This window comes from Bos indicus, chromosome 8, assembly GCF_029378745.1.
Source record: "Bos indicus isolate NIAB-ARS_2022 breed Sahiwal x Tharparkar chromosome 8, NIAB-ARS_B.indTharparkar_mat_pri_1.0, whole genome shotgun sequence".
NCBI lineage: Eukaryota > Metazoa > Chordata > Mammalia > Artiodactyla > Bovidae > Bos > Bos indicus.
In genome coordinates, this window is record NC_091767.1 from 98,573,183 (window position 1) to 98,597,679 (window position 24,497).

The 24,497-nt window shown below is 40.2% G+C and overlaps 1 protein-coding gene across 1 annotated transcript in view; it reads right to left on the reverse strand.

Annotated features, from left to right (window-relative positions):
- TMEM245 (transmembrane protein 245) overlaps positions 1–24,497 on the reverse strand; it is an 83,617-nt gene that overhangs the window by 57,165 nt on the left and 1,955 nt on the right. Inside the window, exons 2-6 of the mRNA XM_019966693.2 lie at positions 17,514–17,631; positions 15,922–16,023; positions 4,587–4,703; positions 2,017–2,241; positions 689–858 (exon numbers count right to left, since the gene is read on the reverse strand). Of these exons, the coding sequence (XP_019822252.2) occupies positions 689–858; positions 2,017–2,241; positions 4,587–4,703; positions 15,922–16,023; positions 17,514–17,631 (732 nt within the window). The remainder of the gene's footprint in view (positions 1–688; positions 859–2,016; positions 2,242–4,586; positions 4,704–15,921; positions 16,024–17,513; positions 17,632–24,497) is intronic.

The window sequence follows — 24,497 nt, forward strand, 5'->3', positions numbered from 1 at the left end:
CTTAACACTTACGGAGCTTACAGTGTACCAGATCCCAGTCTAGGAACTAAACATGTAATAAGTCACTGAACCCTCACCACCATTCTGTGAGATATACTTGCTATTATACTTTATATTCACTGGCACAGAAGGGTTACAAAACTCATCCAATATCACAGAGCTAATAAGCAGCAGAACTGGGATCTGAATCTAAAGTTTGAATTCAGAGACTATGCTCCTAACATCAGCTTCTGAAACTAGCACAGCCTCTAAATTTTAATGGATTGCTGTCTACCCACTAAAACAGAGCTTCTGTACCTAGTTTTCCAGGATTCATCTGGTTTTCCGTAAAACTTATGCTCTCTGACACATGAGAATTATCCAAAAGTATTCACTGAACTGAGCTACACCTGGCTATATAATTTTAGGCAAGTCACTTAACCCCTCTAGATTTCAATTTGGTCCTTATAAAATGAGAGTTGAACTAGGTGCTCCTTTTCCCTCGTTTTTAAGTTGTAAAAATACTTACACAACACTTATTCAAACTACATCTATCCCATCCATCACTCTAAATTTCATCAAAGTTAGACATTAAATGTGTTATCAGCAAGTACAATGTAAATACTAATATACCATAAAATGGAATCTTTTAGACAACGAAATACATAAATTCTATTTGAAAGCAGCTCAAGTTATGAAACTACAATACCTTGCTATCAACTTTTAGCAAGAATTTCCCGAGCCCGATAATTGGCCACGGGGCCAGGGCTTGCTGCCGCTCCCTCAGGAAGTGCTCTGTCGCCTGCCACCACACGGAGCAGCGCTTCTCCAGGAAGTTGACGACGCCAAAGTGAATAACGAGCTTTTTGAGCACCCAGACTACAAAGAAGGTGAGAAATACACACACACAAGAGACAGTGATTACAAACAGCTTCAGTTTCACAAAACCTTCCTAAAACAGGAAAGCGAGTGCTAAAATAAAGATACAGGTTTTGTTTTTGTTTTTGTTTAATGGACAAGGGAAGGAAGAAAGTTCAAAATATTCCAGACTGATGGAACTGGGACACTTTCCACACAATCCCCACCTACCTATCTCCCACCTTCTCTGTGAAGTCTGAATCCTTGAAGGGGTCAGAGATTCAAAGCCCATATAAACGTTAGATACCTTGATCATGAGGATTTCACTGACTACAATCTTGGCCCCTCACACTGTACCGTCTAGGATAAAGCATACTAACCTCTGACCAGTCCTTGTCTCTTTGGCTATTATAGCTGCTCTTGCCAAATTTTGTTCTTCTCCTTAGATGTTTGATGTGTACTGACCAGAAAAGTAGAAGGTATTCCATACACATCATAATTTTATACCCCCACAGGATAACATTTTCATTTGTATTTCTAATTCTCTTCTTGCTGCTCTGTACATCTGAATCTTTCACCAGGGTTCAGTAGTGACCAGGGCTGTTACAAACAGCTGTACACTACATGATTTCAGCAGGAACTATTCAAACTATAATATGAAGGTACCTCTCTGCAGGGGGGTAGTGTGGTTTCCCTTTAAATAGGCGTTAAACCTTCTGTTAAAAGCCTACTAAGAAGGAGGAGGGACTAGAAGGAAGTGCTACTTATCTGTGAGGGTTCTCTTGACGTTTGGACCCTAGATAACTGGTCCCAGCCACTAGGATTTCCCTAACTCCAGGGAGCTCTGTGTCCTTAGCCCTGGCCTTGTAATCTAACAGTTCACAGTTTACTATTCTGAACCATGAGCTCAGGGTTACATGCCAAGTCAACAATTCCTTCATCAGCATTTTTAAACCTCTGGAGAGGTCCTAAGGAAGAAAGTTCCTATGGTCTCGAGAATAAGTCCAGGGTAATTACAGTTGTAAAAACTTTGTGGGGGCCACCATGTTCACAGCCTACTCCCCCTTTGTATTTAAAAAGATAGTAAAATTATCTCAAACATAAAAAAAAAAAAAAGAATCCACAAATCAAAGGAAAAAAATTTTCAAAGGCAAGACAAGATCATCACTAACCAATTACCTGCAATAGGCACAGGCAGCAACTGTACAATCCACAGGTTTGACCAGATCTGGACTCCAACGATGGCCCAAAGGAGAGACACAAAGTAGACGTCACTAGTTTTCTTCTTCCGAAGAAACGTTCCAGCTTCAGATCTCTGTCTGCCCGGGGGCGGGGAAGGGGAGGTAGGTGAAGAAGATGAGGACAGTGTTGGAGGGGGTTCTCCTCTGTCCATGGTTTCTGTCTCTGAGGAGGGAAAGCAAAAAAAAAATCACCCACATATTGGTCCACATTAATAAATAGTAATACAGAGCAATTAGCAATTAGCTAGGCTAGCCTGGTTTAAGCCTTCAAGATGTACTAAGATAGCATGATTACACTGGGTTAAAAAAGAAAATAAGACCCAGATGTATGCTTGCAAATGTAATAAAAAAAAGGTGTGGAGAGTGATGTATGCTTGCAAATGTAATGAAAAGGGTGTGGAGAATTAACACCGACAGTGTTTACATCTAAGGAAATTAAGTTTGTTAAGAGATAGGGTTGAGTATGAGAAATGGTTTATTTTTACTTTATACATTTTACACTGTTCAAGTTTTTTTGACCTATTTATCATTTCTATTTATATATATATATAATACCATTTAGATTAAAAAAACCTAAAGAAAAACACATGACAAAGTAACAGAATTATAATTAGCCCATGAAAATTACTCAAACCATATGAAGCAATAAATATTAACATACAGAATTCTTTATCTAAAAATTCCTTCTCTTTAAACTTTATTGTAGATGTATTTATATGTGTTTCTGAAACAATATGGCTTTTCAGCGTCATTTTATCTAAATGGGACCAGCTGCTCTTACAAGAACCCAGGGCTTTGAAGCATATCTTTCTCTTAGAATGAGATATTAAAAAATAACAGGTTGCTGGGGGTGAATGAATCTTCAAATATAGGATAACACACTGAATTATTTCATAAGGCACTGCTTTCTAACAACACAACTACTGCTATATTTCACTATTACTCAGAATACATCACAATGATGGAAATGAGTAAGATCCTTAAACCTATATTTTGCCTTCTATTTAAAAAAGTTAATAATAAAAGTATACTATATTTCTTAAAGTCTAGGTAAACAAACTAACAAACAAAACATGAACACCCCTAATTTCAATGCCCTCTTTGCCCCATTTTCCTTATACAGTTTTACACAGTTGTATCCTTTTCCACTCAGAACCGTTCCCACTTTCTCCCCTTCAGTTGAACACCAACTCCAAGAGAAATAAGACCTTGTCTGTCTTGCTCTCCCCTCCACTGAATTCCTAGTGCAAAAAAATATTACCTGACATGTAGAAGGTACTCATTAAGTCTTTATTCTAAGAATGCCTTCCCTGTTATTTCATAATTTTCATAAGTAACCCCACAATAGCCCTGTGAGTGCTTTATTATAATTTCTTTAGTTTTTTTTTTTTTTTTTTTTTTTAATGAGTCTTAGCTGTGAGTACATTTTTACTACTGATGTAACCAGGACCATGTTTAAGTCAGCTCATCTCATGAAAACTAACATTCTACCCAGAGGTTTGGGGCTAAACATCAAGCTGATTATAATACGCTTCTATCTGCTCTCTGAATGTCTTCTAATCTGGAAACTTCATGTTGCTGAATGTGGCAGATATTCATAAGAATAGTAAGTCCATAACCAAAACATCACCCCCTCTCTGCTCTGAAAACGTAATTTAATGTGTAAGAAAAGTAAGTTTTCCTACTCCCCCAAATGCCTTCTTCTTAGCTGATCCCTTCTTTCAAGACTTCTCTAAAGTGAGTTCTTCCAGGAGAGCTCATGAAAACAATTCCTTAACTCTCAAACCTCTGGCAGTAATGGGCCTCTTGGCACAGACAGACAAGGCCTTTACACTCCTGAATTCTGTGTGCGTATGGTATGACTTTACAGCTGGTATAAAACTACTAGCTGGATCCCACAGGAGCTCTGTGTCCAAAATAATTAGAGGATTCTGTGCTATGGGAAACAGTCAATGTACTAACAGCAAGAGGCATGCAAAGCAAACTTTAAGAAGAAAAGCAAAAAATGCCAGAGAAATGAATTATTGGAAGATGGAAAATAAAAGTCAAAAGAAAGAGATGGAGAAAAGGAACAATGACCAAAAATGCAACACAAACAGGGCAAAATAGAACAACGGAGGAGAACTGACAGTTGTATAAAAAATGGCAAATTAAAGGACTTAAGTAGGGGAAAATATAGACAAAAGTAAATGGGTCTTTAAGAAAAGGAAAATAAAATGAAAGGCTAGTGAGAAAGAATGACAAAAGAAAAATAAGAAAAGCCCTTTAAAAAAAAGGAAAGAATGAAGAATCAAGGTAAGAAACCTAAGAAGATACATAATTAAATGAATGAAAAAAGTGATACATGAGAACAAAGACAGAAGGAAAAAGTGGAAAAATGGAACCAGAGCGAAAAATGAAGGACCAGTAAGCAGCATTTTGTGATGCCAGTGTCTTTCCTAATTTTATGTTCTGTGTATATTCCACTTTCCAGAATGATTCTGAAGGCATTCTCACAACACCAGTCACCTGCAGGCTGGGTAGAGGTGTGGTCCTCAGTGCTCGATTCATACCCTGTGATAGAGATGGCCAAGGTTGCTAGAGTAGAAGCTGCCATGGAGATAACTTGTCCTGGTAACTCTGCTCCTGTAAAACAAGCATGCAGTTATAAAGCTTTTTAAAGGCAATTAAAAAAAAAAGGAAAATAACTTGTAAACTGAAAAACAGTCCTTAGTTTTTCAACAGCAATAAAACAAAATGGTTATTAGTGATCCACTAGACCATTGGTTCTTCATCAAGAGACAGTGCTTAAAAATCAGTAGTAAAGTCTGCTAAAAATGCAAGTTTCTGGACTCTCTCTCTCTCATTTGGGAACTTGATGCTGGTGCATGTGGAAGATAGTAGATATAAACACAAAATGCCACACTTGTGCTTTAACTTCACAGGTTCATTTTAACGCACATCTCTGCTGAAAAACACTGCCACACCAAGTCTATGAGCTTCTTGAATGCAGACTTAGTTTCCTTTGTATTACTAGCTCCTAGCACAGTACTCTCGCCTGGAAAATCCCACTGACGGAGGAGCCTGGTAGGCTGCAGTCCATGGGGTTGCTAAGAGTCGGACACGACTGAGCAACTTCACTTTCACTTTTCACCTTCATGCATTGGAGAAGGAAATGGCAACCCACTCCAGTGTCTTGCCTGGAGAATCCCAGGGATGGGGGAGCCTGGTGGGCTGCCATCTATGGGGTCGCACAGAGTTGGACACGACTGAAGCGACTTAGCAGCAGCAGCAGCAGCAGCAGTACAGTATGGAATAGCCCATGTGCATACTAAGTTGCTTCAGTCATGTCCGACTCTCTGAGACCCTATGGACTGTACCCCACTAGGCTACTGTATTCATGGGATTCTCCACGCAATACTGGAGGGGGTTGCCATGCCCTCCTCCAGGGGATCTTCCCGACCCAGGGACTGAACCCACATTTCTTATGTCTTCTGCACTGGCAGGCAGTTCTTTACCACTAGCACCAATGGGAAGTCCAAAATAGCCCATACTTGTTTTCAATAATAACATTTCATGACTGAATATGCAAATGTATGGGTATCGCACAAAATCATATACAGTCAATCCTCGACCTACATGGGTTTGAACTGTGCAGGTCCGCATACGTGTGGATTTTTTTCCAATAACTATAATATCTGTATTTTCACTTTACAGATCTTTAAGTATCAGGAAAAGCTTTTGTTCAATGAGAGATCACAGGTGGAACTAGGATTTGAATTCCGATTCTACCCAAACCGTTTCAGCTTCCTGGTTTTGGGTGAGTCATTTATCAATTCCTTTTTGAAGCAGAGATAGGAGTTCACAGATATCTGACTGCATGGGGGAGTCACTGCCCCTAACCCTGACATGGTTCAGGGGTCAACTTAATATCTATAAAGTCCATAATTCATCACAGACAAAATCTACCACCTGAAAATCTAAAAGATTACCACCACCTTGTTTCACAACCTAGGTTGTCGTGTTAAGTATCTAACAGGTAGTAAACCAAGTTTAACCTAGATCCAAAAAAACATTTACGGTCAATAAGGTCTGTCTGTAACGATCAGCCTTTAAGTTGCTATGGCAGACAACACAGACTAGCTCACCCAACACCTGGCTCCAGTGTGCTTTCCTGTACCCTAGAGACTGGAAAGCTAAAGACTGTTGCCTGGACTCCTTTGCAGCCACTGCTCCACCTGTGATGCAGTGGATACCAGGGAGGCACGCCCATGCCGACGTGGAAGCCCTCAGCGACTCGCTGTGATCTGGAAGCTCTCATGTCACACACAGTCATGGAGATACATGGTTTCCTGCAGGAACTCAGCAGGCGTTCCAGAGGTCCTGCCGTCTGGTCTCCGACTCTGTGGCAAACAGCAGTAGCGACACTATGTGGCACTTCTGCTCAGACGGTCCTTGGTGTTGCTGAGCGCTTCTCCTGGTTGCACTGCTTCTGCATGTCAGGTCCAAGCTCAACTGCCAGATCGGTCCAAAAATTCTGTGTGTACAAATTCTTTACACTAACCAATACCTCTTTCTATTTAGACTAGTTGGTATGAATTCCATTGTCCAACCAGGAACAAGGGTTCTTAGTCACCAAATCATACATACGCCCACATTCATATAGCTGGGACCTTTCAGTAGGCTGATATTCAATGTGACAACATAAAGTTCTGCCAGGCCAATGAAAAGAGCCATGACTTTCAGAAGGTCAGTGAATTACAGCTCCAGATAAACTTCACATACCCAACAAATCCAAGGCTGGCCACCTCCCAGAGGTAAGCAGGCCATGCCTGAGATGGCTCTTTGGTAGATTCAGCCCTCAGGAGCAAGAGCACTCATCTTGCTCAGTCACATCCTATCCCTCCTCTAGTAAATGTCTTCATAACCTGAAAGAGGCTTATTTTTAGACAAACCAAGAGAAATCCAAAGTTATGATCTGGGAAGAAAGCATAAATTAGATATCTGGATTGGGACCTATTCTCCTGGCATAGGTATCTAAAGTGCTGTTTTGATGCCAATAAGAGAAAAAGGGCTGAGAGAGAAAGACAGCATCTTTCATGTCTTACATGTTTCCATTACTCACTGTATTGAAAGCTGAGAATAAAAATACAGACCCTGCCCCAAAGGAGTTAGGTGAAAGAAATAAATACAAATCAAAGAACCACACAAATAAACAAATGTATACAAATTATGATCACTGCCACAAAGGAAAAATACTGGGTATTTTATGAGTTCCTAACTGAAGAAATCTGACTTAGTCTGGAAAATTAGGAAAAGCCTTTCTTTAAGAAGTAAAAATGAAGCTGATATACAAAAGATGAGGAGGAATTAACCAAAGGAAGTATAATCTTTTAGACAGAAGGAAGCAAATAAGAAGGCTGTAAGTGAAGAAGCTGGCATGTTAAAGACTCTGAACAGTCAGTGTGTCTGGAACACAGAGATGGCTTGATGAAAGTTACAGACGACCATACTAAATGACTTTAGTCTTTATCCCAAAGGAGTAGGAAAGCAGTGAAGAGTTGTTTTTTTTAATTGAAATACTATTGAGATAATTATAATGTCACATGAAGTTTTACAAAAAAATACAGAGTGATCCTGTGTATCTGTTATCCAGTCCCCTTCCCCACCATGGTAATATCTTTTAAAACTGCAGCACATTACTACAATCAGAGTGTCAGCATGGATACAAGACACAGAAGTTTCATCACTGTAAAGATCTCTTATGTTGCCCTTTTATGACCACATCTCCCAACTCTGTAAATAAATAATCAGTTTTAGGGATACAAAAAGATCGTTCTTACTGTTTGATCAAGAACGGATTAGAGACGACCAGGAGGAGGTACAGGAAGATGCATCACTGCAACACTACAGGCAAGACAGGATGGCAGCACGCTCTGCAGTGGTTAACAGGGAAGAAGCCAGGAAAGCAGCTGCACTGAAGAGACAAGGGACGGTCAACGCTGACCAGATTTGGTGATGAAGTAATTAAGGATTCAACCATGATCCCCCAAGATTCCAGATTACGATCAGACAGACCACATGTAGGAAATGGATGGAGATTTTAGATATACCAAAGTGCTTTTTAGACTGTCAAGTAGAAATGTTTAACACAAACTGATTACACCAGAGACTAGGAGGTCTTAGATTCTTGGGTGCCCACAAGAGATTTCTTGGGCTCCACTTAAGAGCAGAGGTTGGGAACACCTAATGACTCATGGCCTGGGACAGCACAATAAAGGGAGAAATGCTTCCAGTCAAAACTCGAAGAATTCTCTCATGAGACTGAAGACTAATCCCAGGTCCTCAATCATTACACCCACCCTTCACAAGATGAAAAAAAATGAAGATGAAAAAGATGAAGTGGTGACTCATCTTTGAGAGACTGAGAAGTCCCTTGATGGTTAGGTAGCTCCAAAGTAACAAGCTCATCTTCAGTTCCTCAAATACGGGCTTTCAGTTTAGCTGAAGAAACCCACCCCATTTAGGCATTTGTACACTGGTGTATACTTCTCAACTCCGGCTAAGCATTCAGTCGCCTTCCCAAGTGGCTCAGTGGTAAAGAATCTGTCTACCAATGCAGGAGATGCAGGTTTGAGCCCTGGGTAGGGAAGATCCCCTGGAGAAGGAAATGGCAACCCACTCCAGTATTCTTGCCTGGGAAACCCCATTGACAGAGGAGCCTGGCGGGCTACAGTCCACGGGGTCCCAAAGAGTTGTACATGACTCAGCAACTAAACAACAACAAGCACTCATTCACCAAACAGGTGACTAGGCTACGTGCCGGGATGAGAGACTAAATCGCACTCTCACGCTCAGCCCCACACTAAACTATCAGTTATGATTCCGCATGTCAAGAGCTAAGGTAGATAGAAGTGCAGAATATTTGAGGAGCATCAAGGAGAGAAACCCCTGCTTGGGAGGTCAGGGAAGAGTTTCCAAAGGGACTATCTGACAAGAATGGTAAAAGATGCCACCCTTGAAATCCATTTACATAAGGTAGCCAGATACAGACGACAGAACAAGTTTATCTTGTGGAGAAACGAAGAAGCTGGTCTCTTAGAGGACAGAGGTAGAAAAGTTTTCCTGGAAGACAAAAAAAAACAAGTGTAAAGACACAAAGGCAAGAACAAGCAGAGTGTACTGTTCAGAGAACTCTAAGAAGTCTAATGAGGATGAGACCCAGGGTCCAATGATAAGAGCGGAGAGACAGGGGGATGCGGGAGGAAATGGGAGCCGAGAGCGGAGAGACAGGGGGATGCGGGAGGAAATGGGAGCCGGGCACGGAAGGGCTCACACTGACTGCACGGAGGCCGGACAGCTCAGTGACTGAGGCCCAGGTGCAAACCTCAGGCCTATCCCTTATCTGTCGGATGACAACAGGCAGGCTACTTAGGATCTAGGTGTCTTAGTCTCTTCAAGTGTCAAATGCAGCCTGTGTAAATTCCTATCTCATGTGAGAATTAACTGAAACAATACCTAAAAAATGCTTAGAACAATGCCTGGTAGGCAGGACTTAAGAGAAATTGACTCAATAAACGATACTATCGTGACCATCTTCTGTATCAAAACTGTTGGCTTTAACAGGATAAACTACAAGCAAAGCCACTAGCACTCCTGTAGTATTTGCCTGCACCTCTCATCCCCTTTCTGCTTGATATTACAGCCATTTCCCTAAGTCTTATCCTTACATTTTTAGATCTCCACACTGAGTTGTGCAAAACATCTTACATACAATCGGCACTAAAAAGCTTGAGGAAAAGTTAAGACCAACAGATTAACCCCTCACAACTATGGCTTAAAAACTCTTTCTTTAAAAAAAAAAAAAACTCTTTCTTCAGCTCGCTGATGTCACTAAAATATACAATAAATACTTAATAAATCTTAGCTAAGTTAATGAACACAATGCAGTATCATCTTAGTTAACACACAAAGGACTCAGCAAAGTTTCAGAATGCCTGAAACTTCACAAAGGAGCAAAAGGAACAGCACACACAGAAAATCAGCAGATTTGAAAATCAGGGATATAAGATTTGGCAACTGCTCTTACTCATCAAATAGATATGTACTTAAATGACTTTTGTCTAGCACTATTCTTCTGCACTTCAAAAACACCAGGGGTTTGGGCAGAGAATTGATAAACTAGACAGAAGAATGCCAGGACTGAGAATCTAGGCAGTCATGGTACTGGGAAAAAAGCCCTAGCTAAAAATAGGCACACAGACGGAGGGAACATAATCTGGAGACCCAAGGACTAAACAAAGAAAGGAAAGAGCATCCAAGGTTTCAAGTGTCAATCCACCCAGGGACTGGGCCAGTATTAACTGGAGGCCCAAAGGGCAGGAACCCACACAAATCTAAATAAGCAGGCCACCCACATTAGCAGCCTAGCACCAGCAGACAGAAACTCATGGTCTGGTATATAAGAAAAACATCACATGTTCAGATATCTGTAGATATGGCTAAATCAACAAAGGGCAGAATAACTGCTTTTTTAATAACAGAGGCAAATATGTTTGGAAGCTGGTCTAAATAAGGAGAAACTTGATCTAATTTGTTCTCTTTCACAGGGCTAGTTGAAGTTTCCGGGAATACCTCCAAAGATGCTTACTGGAAGGAGGCCCTTTATATCAAGTAAACTCGTCCCAGCATATAAATAAAGTTTCCCTTGAAGACGGCTTCTGTTTCCATCACAAGTGTGGAAAATACATCTCCTCCTCAATGGCTTCTAGTACCACTTTACTGTAATAAGGGCTTGGATATGGACCATTCGGAGTATCTCCCAGGTCTATGTAACTGAATTGAAGAAGGACAGATAAGCAGTAAGAAAATTTAGTTTGCTCTTTTTCTTTTTCCTATTTGGGCTTAACTGGACAACACTTGTTTCTTCATATCACATGCTATCCCCAACAAGGCGACAAGGAAGGCTTCCTTATCAAGATTATTTCTGGTCACTCATAAACAATGAGCAATCCCAGGAGGAGCAGGCCCAGGTATAACTGCCTGTACATCTCATCCTGGGTGTCCAGGTATTAAAGATACATCTTATGCTTGTCTGCCTAGCTGCTGAAGAAGTACTTCTCATATTCATAGTAAATGGCCAACTTTCTTCATCTGTGAAGCAAGTATGGTGGTGGTGGTGGTTTAGTCACTAAGTCATGTCTGACTCTTGCGACCCCATGAAGAGGCTGTAGCCCGCCAGGCTCCTCTGTCCATGGGATTCTCCAGGCAAGAATACTGGAGTGGGTTGCCATTTCCTTCTCCAGTAAAACAAGTATACTTTTAAAAAAATATATTCATTTACTTATTTGGCTCCATCAGGTCTTAGTTGCAGCCCACAGGATCTTTGTTGGATCATGTGGGATCTTTTCTTTGGGCTCACAGATTCTCTAGTTGTGGTGCACAGGCTCTACTTGCAGAGCATGGGCTTAGGTACCCCACAGGATGTAGGATCTTAGTTCTGTGACCAGAGATTGAACTCACATCTCCTGCATTACACGGCAGATTCTTAACCACTGGACCATCAGGGAAGTCCCACAAACATAATACTAATCACACTGGAATACTAAGAAAATTAAGAGAGATGGCAACTTTTAGGAGCCTAACAGGGCCTCACCCACAAGAGGCGATACTGCCCATGGTCCTCTGTTCTTCCAGGCCCAGGGAACACACCAAAGCTGGACCCCAGGCTTCTGCCAGGTAGGACTTCAGAGACCTAGGAGGCAGAGAAGCCAGGTGCTATACTTGCGGTGAGCCACTGGGGCCAACATGAAGATTGAAGGGACGGGCACCTGCAACTGAGGGCGAGAGAGACAAGCACTCAGTGATCAGTCCATACTGTTTCAGGTTGGCTGATGACTGTCAGAGGTGAAAGGAAAGAACACGGGAAGTAGGTGAGAGCCAATGAACTGGGTTCAAATTTTAACTCGAGGGGTCACCTGTGAGACTATGGGCAAGTCAGTTAACCTATTATTAAAAATCTACACCCAAAAAAATGTAGATAACTTATTTTGTAAGGTTGAGGATGGGGGTTGTTTTGTTTGTGGATTAAAAAAGATAGTACACTGGAAAATATGATAGACACGTAACATTTTTTCCCTACGTTATCTTGGGGTTCCAAGAAATATCAAGTCAGTGCCCACAAGGTCTAAGAAAAAAAGCACTGAGTAGGGCCCCTGGGTTCAGAAAGAACCACTGAAACTAACTCAGAAATGATCCATAAGAAGAGTTTTTCTGGATCTGGGCCCTAAACAAATTCATGCTTTGAAGTCTGGTGACATCCAAAGGATTAATTCTGTGAATCCAGTGAACCACAGATTTTAAAGAAGAACAAGAGTCAAAGCTCAGAAGACACAGAGAAAAATGCTCACACAGGTGACGAAGATACAAGAGCAAGTCCTACAATGGGACAGTAGAAGGAATACACGCACATGCTGGCAGTACACTGAGGCATCCCCGCGCCCAACTATATTACAGTGACATCTACAGGAGGGAGAGGACTATACAAAAGAGAAAGGTTGTCCCAACATGGCCTGAGTTCTGATGCCTAAAAAAACAAGGTTCTAGGGGCAGGAGGGGAAAAGTATACAGAGATTTAAAAAAAAAAAGTTAGACAAACGTATTTTATGATGAGGAGTATCTACACTGCTACTACTACTACTAAGTCACTTCAGTCGTGTCCGACTCTGTGTGACCCCACAGACAGCAGCCCACCAGGCCCCGCCGTCCCTGGGATTCTCCAGGCAAGAACACTGGAGGGGGTTGCCATTTTCTCCTCCAATGCGAAGTCCATAAAAGGATTCTAAATCAAGAATAACCTATTCTTGATTGGGCTGGAATGAGTGAGCAAAACAAGGAAAACTGACATTTCCAAATCTGCTCTCAACATTTTTCTGTGTCTGTGATTTCCTTTCTTGTAACAGGCTAGGATACAAATACCAGAAATCTGGTTTGCATACTGGCACAACTACCAGGTTTATGTGGGAGAATAATAATCACACAAATAGTCTATTTTCCCAAGCTCAAAACTTGGGTCTTAGAAACCCTGTGCTCACAGCTCCCTAGGCTGCCATCACCAGCTGATTAGAATTTACACAAGAGAAAGCCTATCTGAAACCCTTGGTTAGACCTACTTTATTCATATAATTGCAATAAAATACTTACTTAGCCCTGGACAAAAGCAGTCAAAGGGACAAAACTGTATTCAAAATAGTAAAAACAGAACTATCATACGATCCAGCAATTTCACTTTAGGGTATGTATCTAAAGAAAAAAAGAATGCTAACTTGAAAAGACATGCACCCCACCCCCCGCATGTTCACTGTGGCATTACTTAGAATAGCCAAGATTCAGAAACAATGTAAGGGCCCACTAATCATGGCAAACAGATGGGGAAACAGTGGCTGACTTTATTTTTCTGGGCTCCAAAATCACTGCAGATGGTGACTGCAGCCATGAAATTAAAAGACGCTTACTCCTTGGAAGGAAAGTTATGACCAACCTAGACAGCATGTTAAAAAGCAGAGACGTTACTTTGCCAACAAAGGTCCGTCTAGTCAAGGCTATGGTTTTTCCAGTAGTCGAGTATAGACATGAGAGCTGAACTATAAAGAAAGCTGAGCACAGAAGAATCAATGCTTTTGAACTGTGGTGCTAGAGAAGACTCTTGAGAGTCCCTTGGACTGCAAGGAGATCCAACCAGTCTATCCTAAAGGAGATCAGTCCTGGGTGTTCATTGGAAGGACTGATGTTGAAGCTGAAACTCCAATACTTTGGCCACCTGATATGAAGAGCTTACTCATTTGAACAGATCCTGATGCTGGGAAAGATTGAAGGCAAGATGAGAAGGGGACCACAGAGGATGAGATGGTTAGATGGCATCACCGACTCAATGAACATGGGTTTGGGTGGACTCTGGGAGTTGGTGATGGACAGGGAGGCCCAGCGTGCTGCAGTTCATGGGGTCGCAAAGAGTTGGACACGACTGAGCAACTGAACTGAACTGAATGAAAAGAAAGAAAATATGATACACACACACACGAATATTATTCAGCTATAAAAAAGAATGAAATATTGTTATCTGCAAAAACACGGATGAACCTTGAGGGCATTATGCTAAGTGAAATGAGTCAGAGAAAAACAAATACTGTATGACCGCACTTATATGTGGAATCTGAAATCAAACAGCAAGCTCATAGACACAGAGAAGACTGGCGGCTGCCAGGGCTGGAGGTGGGGGGTGGGAAAAATGAGTGAAGGAGTCAAAAGGTACAAATTTCCACTTATGAAATACATAAGTCACAGAGATATAATGGACAGCACAGTGACTACTGTTAATCTTAACTAACTAAAGTGAATCTGCCTTACTGTAGATTTGAAACCTGCTAAGAGAGCAGGTCTTAAAAGTCCGCATCACACAAAATAATTTTTGGTAACTACGTAAGGTGACAGATGTTAACTAGATTCATGTGGTGATATAGACAAACATGGAGCCATGGCTGTACACCTAAGACTAACATAATGACATATGTCACATACACCTCAGTTGAAAAAAACAAAAAAAGCCACAAGAAAAAAAAGGAAAAAACTGTCACGGGGTTAAGCAGAGCGGTCTGAATCACTACTAGGGAAAGGAGAAAAGGGAGACCAAGCTTACCAGGGGAACATGTGGAAACCACCAAACTTTCTATAGCAGTTGCCAAAACAGGAAGTTTACTTTGACAGATAACCACAGGAAGACAGGTTGAAAAAAGAAAATGCAGATAGTAAAATATAAAATAAAATAGAATCTTTCCAATTTTCCACTGTCACAGAGATAAGTAAAATTTCTTTGTTTCAGGTAGTTATTATAAAATTCTAAACAAATATTTATGAACAAAAGATGTTTTACAACTGTCAGACATTACTCAACTATCAAATAAAATAATAAAGGGTGATTTAATTTTAAAAACTTCTATAAAGTAACTGCACAAATACACGGAACTGCCACAAATAGCCCTGTGATTACTATCTTTAACAGACTGGTCTAGATAAAGGTCACCTGCAACCAGGGTATCTCAAAAATAATCTTTAAAACAATATGGTATATTCAACATTGTAGTGGGAGTTGCAGCCAGAGCAATGAGGCCAAGATAAAAATAAAAGGCATCCAAATGCAAAAAGAAGTAAAACTATGCAGAGAAACGATCTACATGTGCAAAATACTAAAGAAGCCACAAAAACTATCCAAGCTAATAAACAGATTCAGCAGAGTTGCAGGATACAAGATCTACAGGGACTGTAAATATTCATAACCTTGGATCTGGCATTGGTTTGTTAGACAGAACACAACATGTGAAAATTAAGTGACATATTTCTGGTTAACCAATGTATCAAAGAATAAATCAAACAGTATCTTGAGCCAAAGAAAACAGAAATACAACACATCAAAACTTATGGGATACAAAAGCACTTCTAAGAGGGCAGTTTACAGCAAAAAAAAAAAAAAAACTCAAATAACCCAACTTTATGGCTACCTGCTTAATGGGCACAGGGCTTCCCTGGGGGGTGATGACAACGAACTAGATGGAAGCTGCACAGCACTGTGAATGTACTAAATGCCACTTTTAAATGGTTAACTTTTATGTTACATGAATTAAACCTCAATTAAAAATGCAAAAACAGGAGGTTAGACATGGCTTAACTATCTAAATATTTTAAACAAACTTATTTTCTGTTCAGAAAACACCACTGAAATAAAGCAGTTCATCACAGCATGTTTTTAAAATAAAGTTACTCTCCCAAATACTTCTTAAGAATAATATTAATAGTATGCCCTATTTCTTACCAGAAGACTCTTTTCCATTCTGTTTTTCATAGAGGGTGCCCACAGACATCAGGAAAACAATAACCAGGAATACTGGAATTCTCCACGCGCCAGCCAAGGATGCTGCAAATTATTAAGAATCAACATGTTTAGTGAAATAAAAACCTAGCACTTGCCTTTAAAAAACTCAGTTTAGTAGACTGACAGAACAATTTGGCAAAATATATGAACAACAAAATAGTCTCATAGGGAAAAAAAAAATTTTTAAGGCCACCAGACAGCTGAAACCTCAATTCAGGGCTCCTCTCAGGAAATCCAGCCCTGCTCTAAAGAATGAGGATGTGCCAGTCTACCTTTAAGGGGCATGTTTCCTGAGGAATCAAGTCCATTCTAAAGCATATTCAGGGCTTAAAACCATCAAGCCCCACATCTAACCCCAGAATGACCTGCATCAGGCACAGAACCTTAAGTCACGGTGTCTGACTTGCACTCCTGAAAACAGCTGGGTATGAATTCTACCTCTCCAGAAAGAGTGGAATGGCCCAAAGGAGCACGGCAAAAAGCTTTAATGTCACCTAACAAGTGGCCAAGGATCAAAGCCATTTGCATTTCCCTGAGCTGGTCTAGAGCCTTAGGAACATACCTGCCAACCTCCCTCCTCTACCTTCCCCAAACTCAAAATGAATCCCAACAGATATTAGGGGATCTTGTTGAGAAATTCCTTTAGCATTCCAAGTCAGCAATCTAGAAAGTTATGCTTTGTTCCTTATCAGATTCTGAGCGAAGACATACTTCCAATCAACTCTAGTTTTTTTCCTAACAATAGGCAGCTCTAAAAACTACTTCTAATAGGCTATCTACTACTCTAGGTTACTGAATTTTGTTTTTAAATTAGAACTTGACGTTTCCATATACTAAGACTTAAAGAAAATCAGTCCCTGAAAAATCACTGTACAACATCCTAGCTGTCTCTCAGCTAACAGTGAAAAGTCTCAAATAACAGGGAACTCATTACTTTGAACAGCTTTGACACTGATCATTCTTTACGTTAAACAGAGTCATGTCTCTCTGAAGCTACTCCTTGCTCTGACACTTGCCCCAAATGGTTAGAGATCTGTTTAAACCACTCTTTCACCGAATCCTTCAAATACGTGAAATAGGTTTCCATATTTGATATCTTTCCATCTCCACCTCTCCCCTGTAGCCCCAGTGCTCTGCTGTTATGGAAAGTAAACATCTTTGGTTCCCTTAATAGTTCCTCTCACATGATTTTGAGCACCTCTTATCATTTTTGACTGCTTATCTATATCTTCCTTAAGTAAGACACTCAGAAACAGCCAGGATAGTCCAAGTGTGTTCTACATTTTAAAATATATCAATATTTATTCTTAAAAGAATTTTTTTTAAATGGACATTCCATATAATTAAAAGATATCTTAAAGTATAACATTTTCATTCAAGATTAATGACTGTTTAAGCCAGAACATTTTCAAATGACTAAAGAATTTTACATGGAACACGTAAAACTTCAAAAAATTTGCTCTGATTCACATGGTCAGCCGGTGCTGACCTTAAGCTAGAGTTTCTTACGGAAAAAAAAAAAAAAGACCCACCTAAATGAAAAAGCAATATAATCCAGACAGGAATTGACATTGCTCTCAAGTAGCGTTCAGTGCTTGCATTCCACTTGAATGAAACAGCCAACACATAGCCAACTACCAAGGTCCAGATCTTAAATAAATGAAATACAGACACAGCTGTAAAATATATACATGTGAAATAAACATGCAATTATACAAAACTTGCAAGCCTCTACATAGCATGAGAGCTGTGGGAACACCATGGGTGACGGCTGGCAGTGCTAACAGAAGAGGGCATAGTTTCTCTTCCTCTTCCTTGATAAATCAGGTTTTGAAATAAACAGATTTGTTTATTGTTATTATTAAAATCCCATGCAGTGATATTAAATATCTTTAACAAAAAATACATAAATACAGTTTCATTTAAGTTCAAAAGCTACAGCATGCATAAAGATATTTAAGATACTCAATTTTTAAGCCATGGATTTCAATTAAGAGCTTCACCTTGTGGAATTCTTCAAAGTTTTCTCTATAGATTAATGTTTACAAAAGAAAAGAAGAAACAAGTGGAAATTCCCTAGACAGTCCAGTGGTTAGACTGCCACACTTCTATCCCTGGAAGGGAACGGCAGTAGGGGAGCCGGGTTTGATCCCTGGTCGGGGAACAAAGATCTGGAAAGCCTCATACAATGGCCAAAAGAGAGAGAGAGAAAGAAAGGAAGCTTTCCAAAAAGAAGCAGGTCAAAAGATTCAATTACAACCTATGAAAATACGCTTGTTACCACAAGAACTTTTTGAAAGCTAAAAAGAAGGCAGGCAGCTGAAGTGTGACCCTGCTGAAATAACCTAGGTAACAGACGGTTAAAACCTAGTCCAGAGTTACACACAGTTGAGAAGTCTAGCTGAAAAAAATATTACCAGAGGAAGAAACAGGAAGACATGAGAACAGAAGAACGGGTGAACCAGAGTCCCCTCCTCAGTTCTTCCCCACCCTAAAACTAAACGACTCAGTACTCACAAACCATCAATGTAGCTGACACAGAAACTCTCAAATAAACTCACATTTCATAGAACACGCACAAAAAACGGAAGGAATACATAAGGTAGAACAGACGCGAGCACCGACACTTTATTAAAATAACTTGAACCTTGAAAAATATATAGGCAAATTAAAACAAAACGAAATGACTTTAAGCTGTAACCCAGAGAGTGAAGAAAAAAGAACTGATATGGTTACTACAAAAGACAGAAAAAAACTACCTCCTACTTTATTTTGATCATCTCTGTCAAAATACTCTTCAGGTCTAAAATATGTTTATAGCTTCAGACTTGAGAATTCTGTTTTGGGACCTTATTAAATAATGATAAATTCTGAAAAAGGGTTAAATGTAAAAAAACCTCATCACAGTCTAATTTAGGACCTTGAAAAATTAATAACCTAAAGTTTCAATAACTGGGACGTGGTTAACTCTGAATGATTCAATCAATAAAATGTTATGCAACCATTAAAGCAGGCTTTTTTAAATAAAGACTACATAACTTAGAATATTCCTAAGATATTATTAAGGAAAAAGCAAAATACAATAAATACATATGACAGGATTATATCTATTTCATGGTGGGGGGAAGGAAATGTACTAGTAAGTTGTATTTAGGTGATAAGACTTTGTTTTTCCTTTTTTGGTAATTTCCCAGTTGTCTTTAATAGGCACTAGTTCTTTTATAATGAAAAGGACATTAAAATATTCTTCTTCAAGCAACTAGTAAGATGAAATATTAAAGAGATCTAAAGTCCCAGATGTATGAGCACATGGGAAGTGAGCCTACAGCTGCCTCAAAAAAGCTCAAGCTTGTAGGACCACAGAGATTTAACCCTGGGAATTTAGAGAATTTTGAGATAGGCTGGTAGAGCTCAGAACAAAATCTGTGTGTAACAACAATACACTTATATAGCACTTACCATGGGCTAGGCCTTGCTCTATATTAACACATTACATATATGAACTCACCTAACCCTTATAACCCCAGGAAATAAGTAAGGCTATCATTCTCATTTTAGACATGAAAGAAATTGAGACTTCAAAGGTGACTTGCCCAAGGTAACACATCTAAAAAGTGAGTCAAGATTAGAACCTGGGGATTTGGGTCCAGAATCTACTTTCTTAACATTAAGGAGAAAAAAGGGTAGTGCCAGAAAAATAAAGAGGAAAAGCTGCTCCAGTATTCACAAGAGAAAATAAAAACAGTTGATTTTGATGACTACAAATTGCTGAAATTTTCTTTAAAAATGATCCTCGGCAAATGGATAGTCTTCAGAGGTACGTGACACAAGCATAATCAGCCCTGTTAATTAAACATGCAGTCAGTAATTTAGATAAAAGACTAGAAGGAGTATTAGTTGAACTTGCAGATTATACAAAGTTGGGAATAGTGAATATAAATGATTCAAAAAGATATTCTGAAACTAGAACAATGGGCTAACCAAGTAAGATTAAATTTAATAGACAGGAATGCAAAGTTTTGCTTTTAGGTTCAAAACTCAGCTATACAAATACAGAATGGGAAGAGAATAGCTCGTCAGAAGTATAACTGGTGTGAATGCTTATTAATAAAAGTACATTAGGGAAAGTGTTTCAGTGACTTGCACTATCAAACCACCTGGGCAATAAAATTGAGTGCAAAAAGAAATGGAAATTACAATACAGGAGATACAGATACAGGTGCAGGGAGTAGGGGGCGGGAAATTGTTCAGCTTAGGAAAGAGAAGGAAATAACAAGATTCAACAGTTATCTTCAAATAGCTGGGGAAATGTCATCTGAGAGAGGCAACAGACCATTTTCTGTAGTTCTGAGAGCAGAAATCACAGGTGGAAATTAGGAAGCAACATATTTCAGCTTAATATGATGAATTTTTCTAATAAACTGATTGAGAGCAGGAGAAGGGGGCAACAGAGATTGAGATGGTCAGATGGCATCATCAACTCCATGGACGTGAGTTTGAGCAAGCTCCGGGAGATGGTGAAGGACAGGGAAGCCTGGCACTGCAGTCCATGGGGTTGCAAAGAGTTGGACACAACTGAGCGACTGAACAACAAATCTAAAAAGGAAATAAGCTACTATCACTAAAAGTTTGAGCAAAAGCTGATGGGGAAGACCAAGTAGGAGAATGTGCTCTCAGTGAGAAGGTGAACCAGAGGATCACAGAGGATATGCTTTCAGATTTTAAGCCTATGATACTTTTCAACCAGTCTCTAACAAGTTTTTGTTTCTTAGCTGTATTCCTAAGGAATTAGTATCACTTGCAGAGCAAGGAAAAAATGAGAGATCGCATACTTCAAATTTTTTAAAGGAAACTCAAAGAGTCGGATATGACTGAAGCGACTTAACACTGACACATGCATGGTCAAATCACAGCCCTAATCAGATCATTGTTTCAGATACTCCATTCTCCTTTAAAACCACTTTATTCTAATTTGAAAACTCTGTTCTCTTCATGATGTGGCAACTTAGAGTCAAGAATATTTCATAATCAAAGTCTTAACATGAGAAAGAACCTAAGCACTGGAAAACTTTCCTCCTTACTGTTGCCAGGGAAGCAAAACACACCTGGAAGTGGAATGGGGCAGGCCTGTACAATCCCAAAGAACCTTCTCCCAGCACTGCCAAACTCTTGAAGTGAAGTGAAGTGAAGTCGCTTAGTTGTGTCCGACTCTTTGCGACCCCATGGACTATAGCCTACCAGGCTCCTCCATCCATGGGATTTTCCAGGCAAGGGTACTGGAATGGGTTGCCATTTCCTTCTCCAGGGGATCTTCCTGACCCAGGGATCGAACCTGGGTCTCCCGCATTGTAGGCAGACGCTTTACCGTCTGAGCTACCAGGGAAGCCCAAACTCTTAGGATCTGTAAAACTGAATATCCAGGAACCCTGCACACGTGCCAAGCCACTTCAATCGTGTTCAATTCTGTGCAACCCCACGGACTGTAGCCCACCAGGCTCCTCTGTCCATTCCAGTATTCTCCAGGCAAGAATACTGGAATGGGTTGCCATGTCCTCCTCCAGGGGATTTTCCCAACCCAGGGATCAAACCCGTGTCTCTTATGTCTCCTGCATTGGCAGGCAGGTTCTTTACTACTAGCACCACCTAGGAATTCCCTGAGCAGGTTCTTTAAGCTCTCTAAAATGAGGATGATAATTAGACATCATTCAAGATAAGCCAACACTTCACACAACTAGGGCTGAGTAGCCCAGAGATGGATCCTGGTTTGTTCAAAGTCACAAAGCAAGCTACTGACAGAGTTCAGTTTAGAAGTTACACTCCTATCTTTCAGCCACTGTTCCTTCCACTTTATGCTTCTTTATAAAGTAAAATGGAAACAATTTAGGCCATGGAGGCCATGAAGAAAACAAATCCATTACTACTGCAAAAACTGTAAATGTCTTCAAATGTTCTAACAATTCTGAACTAAAGGAGAGAGGAACATCCAAAACACTCCCAGCAAAGAAAAATGGTGGAGCAGGAAGGCTAGCTTTTTAGATTTATCTTGACAGCGCTACACCAAGCGAAGATGACCAGGACCCTAAGGACTGAGTTATACCTGGGTCTGGTGCAAAAGATGATTTTTTTTTTCCCCAGTGTTTAGAAATCACTAAGTCAATACAATATTTGAAACTGTTTTTTTTACAATTGCCCAGAAGGAAATGGCAACCCACTCCAGTGTTCTTGCCTGGAGAATCCCAGGGACGGGGGAGCCTGGTGGGCTGCCGTCTATGGGGTCGCACAGAGTCGGACACGACTGAAGTGACTTAGCAGTATATTATAAATGATTAGCATTTCACTTGCAGGTAGGATGGAGTACTAGGAGAAGAAAAGAGTTAGGAGACTGAAGGAACCCCAAAGGAAGGGGAACAGAAACTGAATGGGAAGGATAATGTGGTAACAAAGGAAAACACAGGTACTGAAGACACTACAAAGGAAAACGGGATGGGACTTGGAAATAAATGAACAGGTATAAGGATAAGAGAGAAACGACTAAGATTTCTAGATGACAGGAATTCAGGGGTGTCTGGGGGAACATGTGTGGGTAGTCCAACCCTGATAGTCTTCTATTTTTTTCCCTAATAACTAAAATCAATTTGTACTAAAAAAAAAATTTAAACCAAAAAATGTTCCTCCACAACATCCTGGAGGAAAACATTTTAAAATCTTTAGTGAAGGTCTTGATGACAAAGGGCCTTCAACTGCTGATAGGTCTGTTGAGTAAGTACCATTTACTGAACGAACAGATCAATCTCGAAATCTTCCCGCCTATGAAATCCATCCCTCTGACTTCACGTGACTATCGTGAGAATGAAATAACACACATGAGAGTGCCTACCAGTGAGTGGCAGATGCTCAAAAACTGGATCTTAAACGCATGCACTGTCGGCTCTCCAAAATGTAGATTTGCTTACATTCACTTTTCTCTTACCTTGTCCATCAGTACCTCTCCCATCCATATTTCTCAGCAGCAGCAGCTCAAATTTTCAAGCTGTCTAGAAAGCATCAAGACTCCTTTCTTTTTTTTTTTAAATCACATGCAGCACTGGTTGGGCTTACAAAACCAAACCATTGTGAACCATGAGATAGAAAAGTCAGAGAGAGGGCAAGCTGCCCGGTCACATGACCGACTTTCACTTCATGTCAGGCCTTACTCAGCACTTGGGACAGAGAGCTGAGGACTCCCTGTCTCTGCTTCCCAGGTACACTTTTAACTTACCCCCATCCAACCACCTGCTCCAAACGACTGCTTCAAGAAACACAACCGCAAGTTTCTCTCCAACTCAGATCAACCTCCAGGCTCTACTCCCTCAATTTAGCCCCCCACCACTTCCTACTCTTTTTTAACTAACTCATTCTGTGCCTTTTATAATGGGATTTTTATCCCTTCCTCCCATCACTTTAGCTTATCAGCTAAAATAATTAATTGCCTTTACCTTCCTTCCCCTCTTCTGATCTAGCTTGGTCCTTACTTCTGCTAATCCACACCCATACAAATATTATGTAAATAAAATATAAGGAAGGAGTTTATCATCAGTAAAAACATATTCATAGCTATATACATTAAGCTGTGGGCACTTTATCACAATTATTCCTCATCTCTTTCCACCACTGTGAGTGACTGGCTCAAATGCCCCAGTTTCCATTAGTCATGCCAAATGTACCCGTGTATTCAATTCTAACTTCACTATGAAAATACAGCGTTCATGTTAGGCCTTTCTTTCCTAGTTTCTTACAGTTTGGTGGATACACTACTCGATCTTGCCTATAGTAATTTACAATATACTGCAGTATCAATAGTCAAAAATGTTAGCAGGATCTATAAGTATGTCTGAATTTGACAAGATTGAATTTCTTGAGGATAGGAATCAAGTTATAGTAATCTTTATATTTCTTAACAGCATATAGTATTCTGCCTTTTATGCAAGGGGCATTCAATCAACTTAACTGAACTTAAAACAACAAGGTAAAGGAGAAGTAACGTCTAACTGCTGCTCCATGAATGTGAACCTTGGATTTGTTCAAAGTCTGAGTGCCTCTGGGACGATCACAGTCTCAGGACCTCAGAAACCTCTCCTGGGAAGCGGCAGGCAGGAAGACAATAAAGAGCAAAGTAACACTAGGGTCACCCTCACCTGACAATCTACCCAGGAAGTGAAAGAGGGTGCTTCCACACCTCTCCTTCCTATCACAACTGAAATAATACAAGTTCCTTGGAGGCCAAGGATTTTGTCTGATCACGACGCAGCTGCACACACAGGCAGCGTCCCCAAATTATGGATGAGGTGCTCTCCAATACCTTGCTGGTCCATAACTGGTGGGAAATAAACATTTAGATGTGTGTCTGTCATCTCCATGAGAATATGCTCACGTGACACATTACTTGAACAGAGCCTGTACCTTAATCCTTTTAAATCCCTCACAAAGTCCAGTACCTAATAACATAGTCAACTTTTAACTTTAATTGAGAGGTTGCA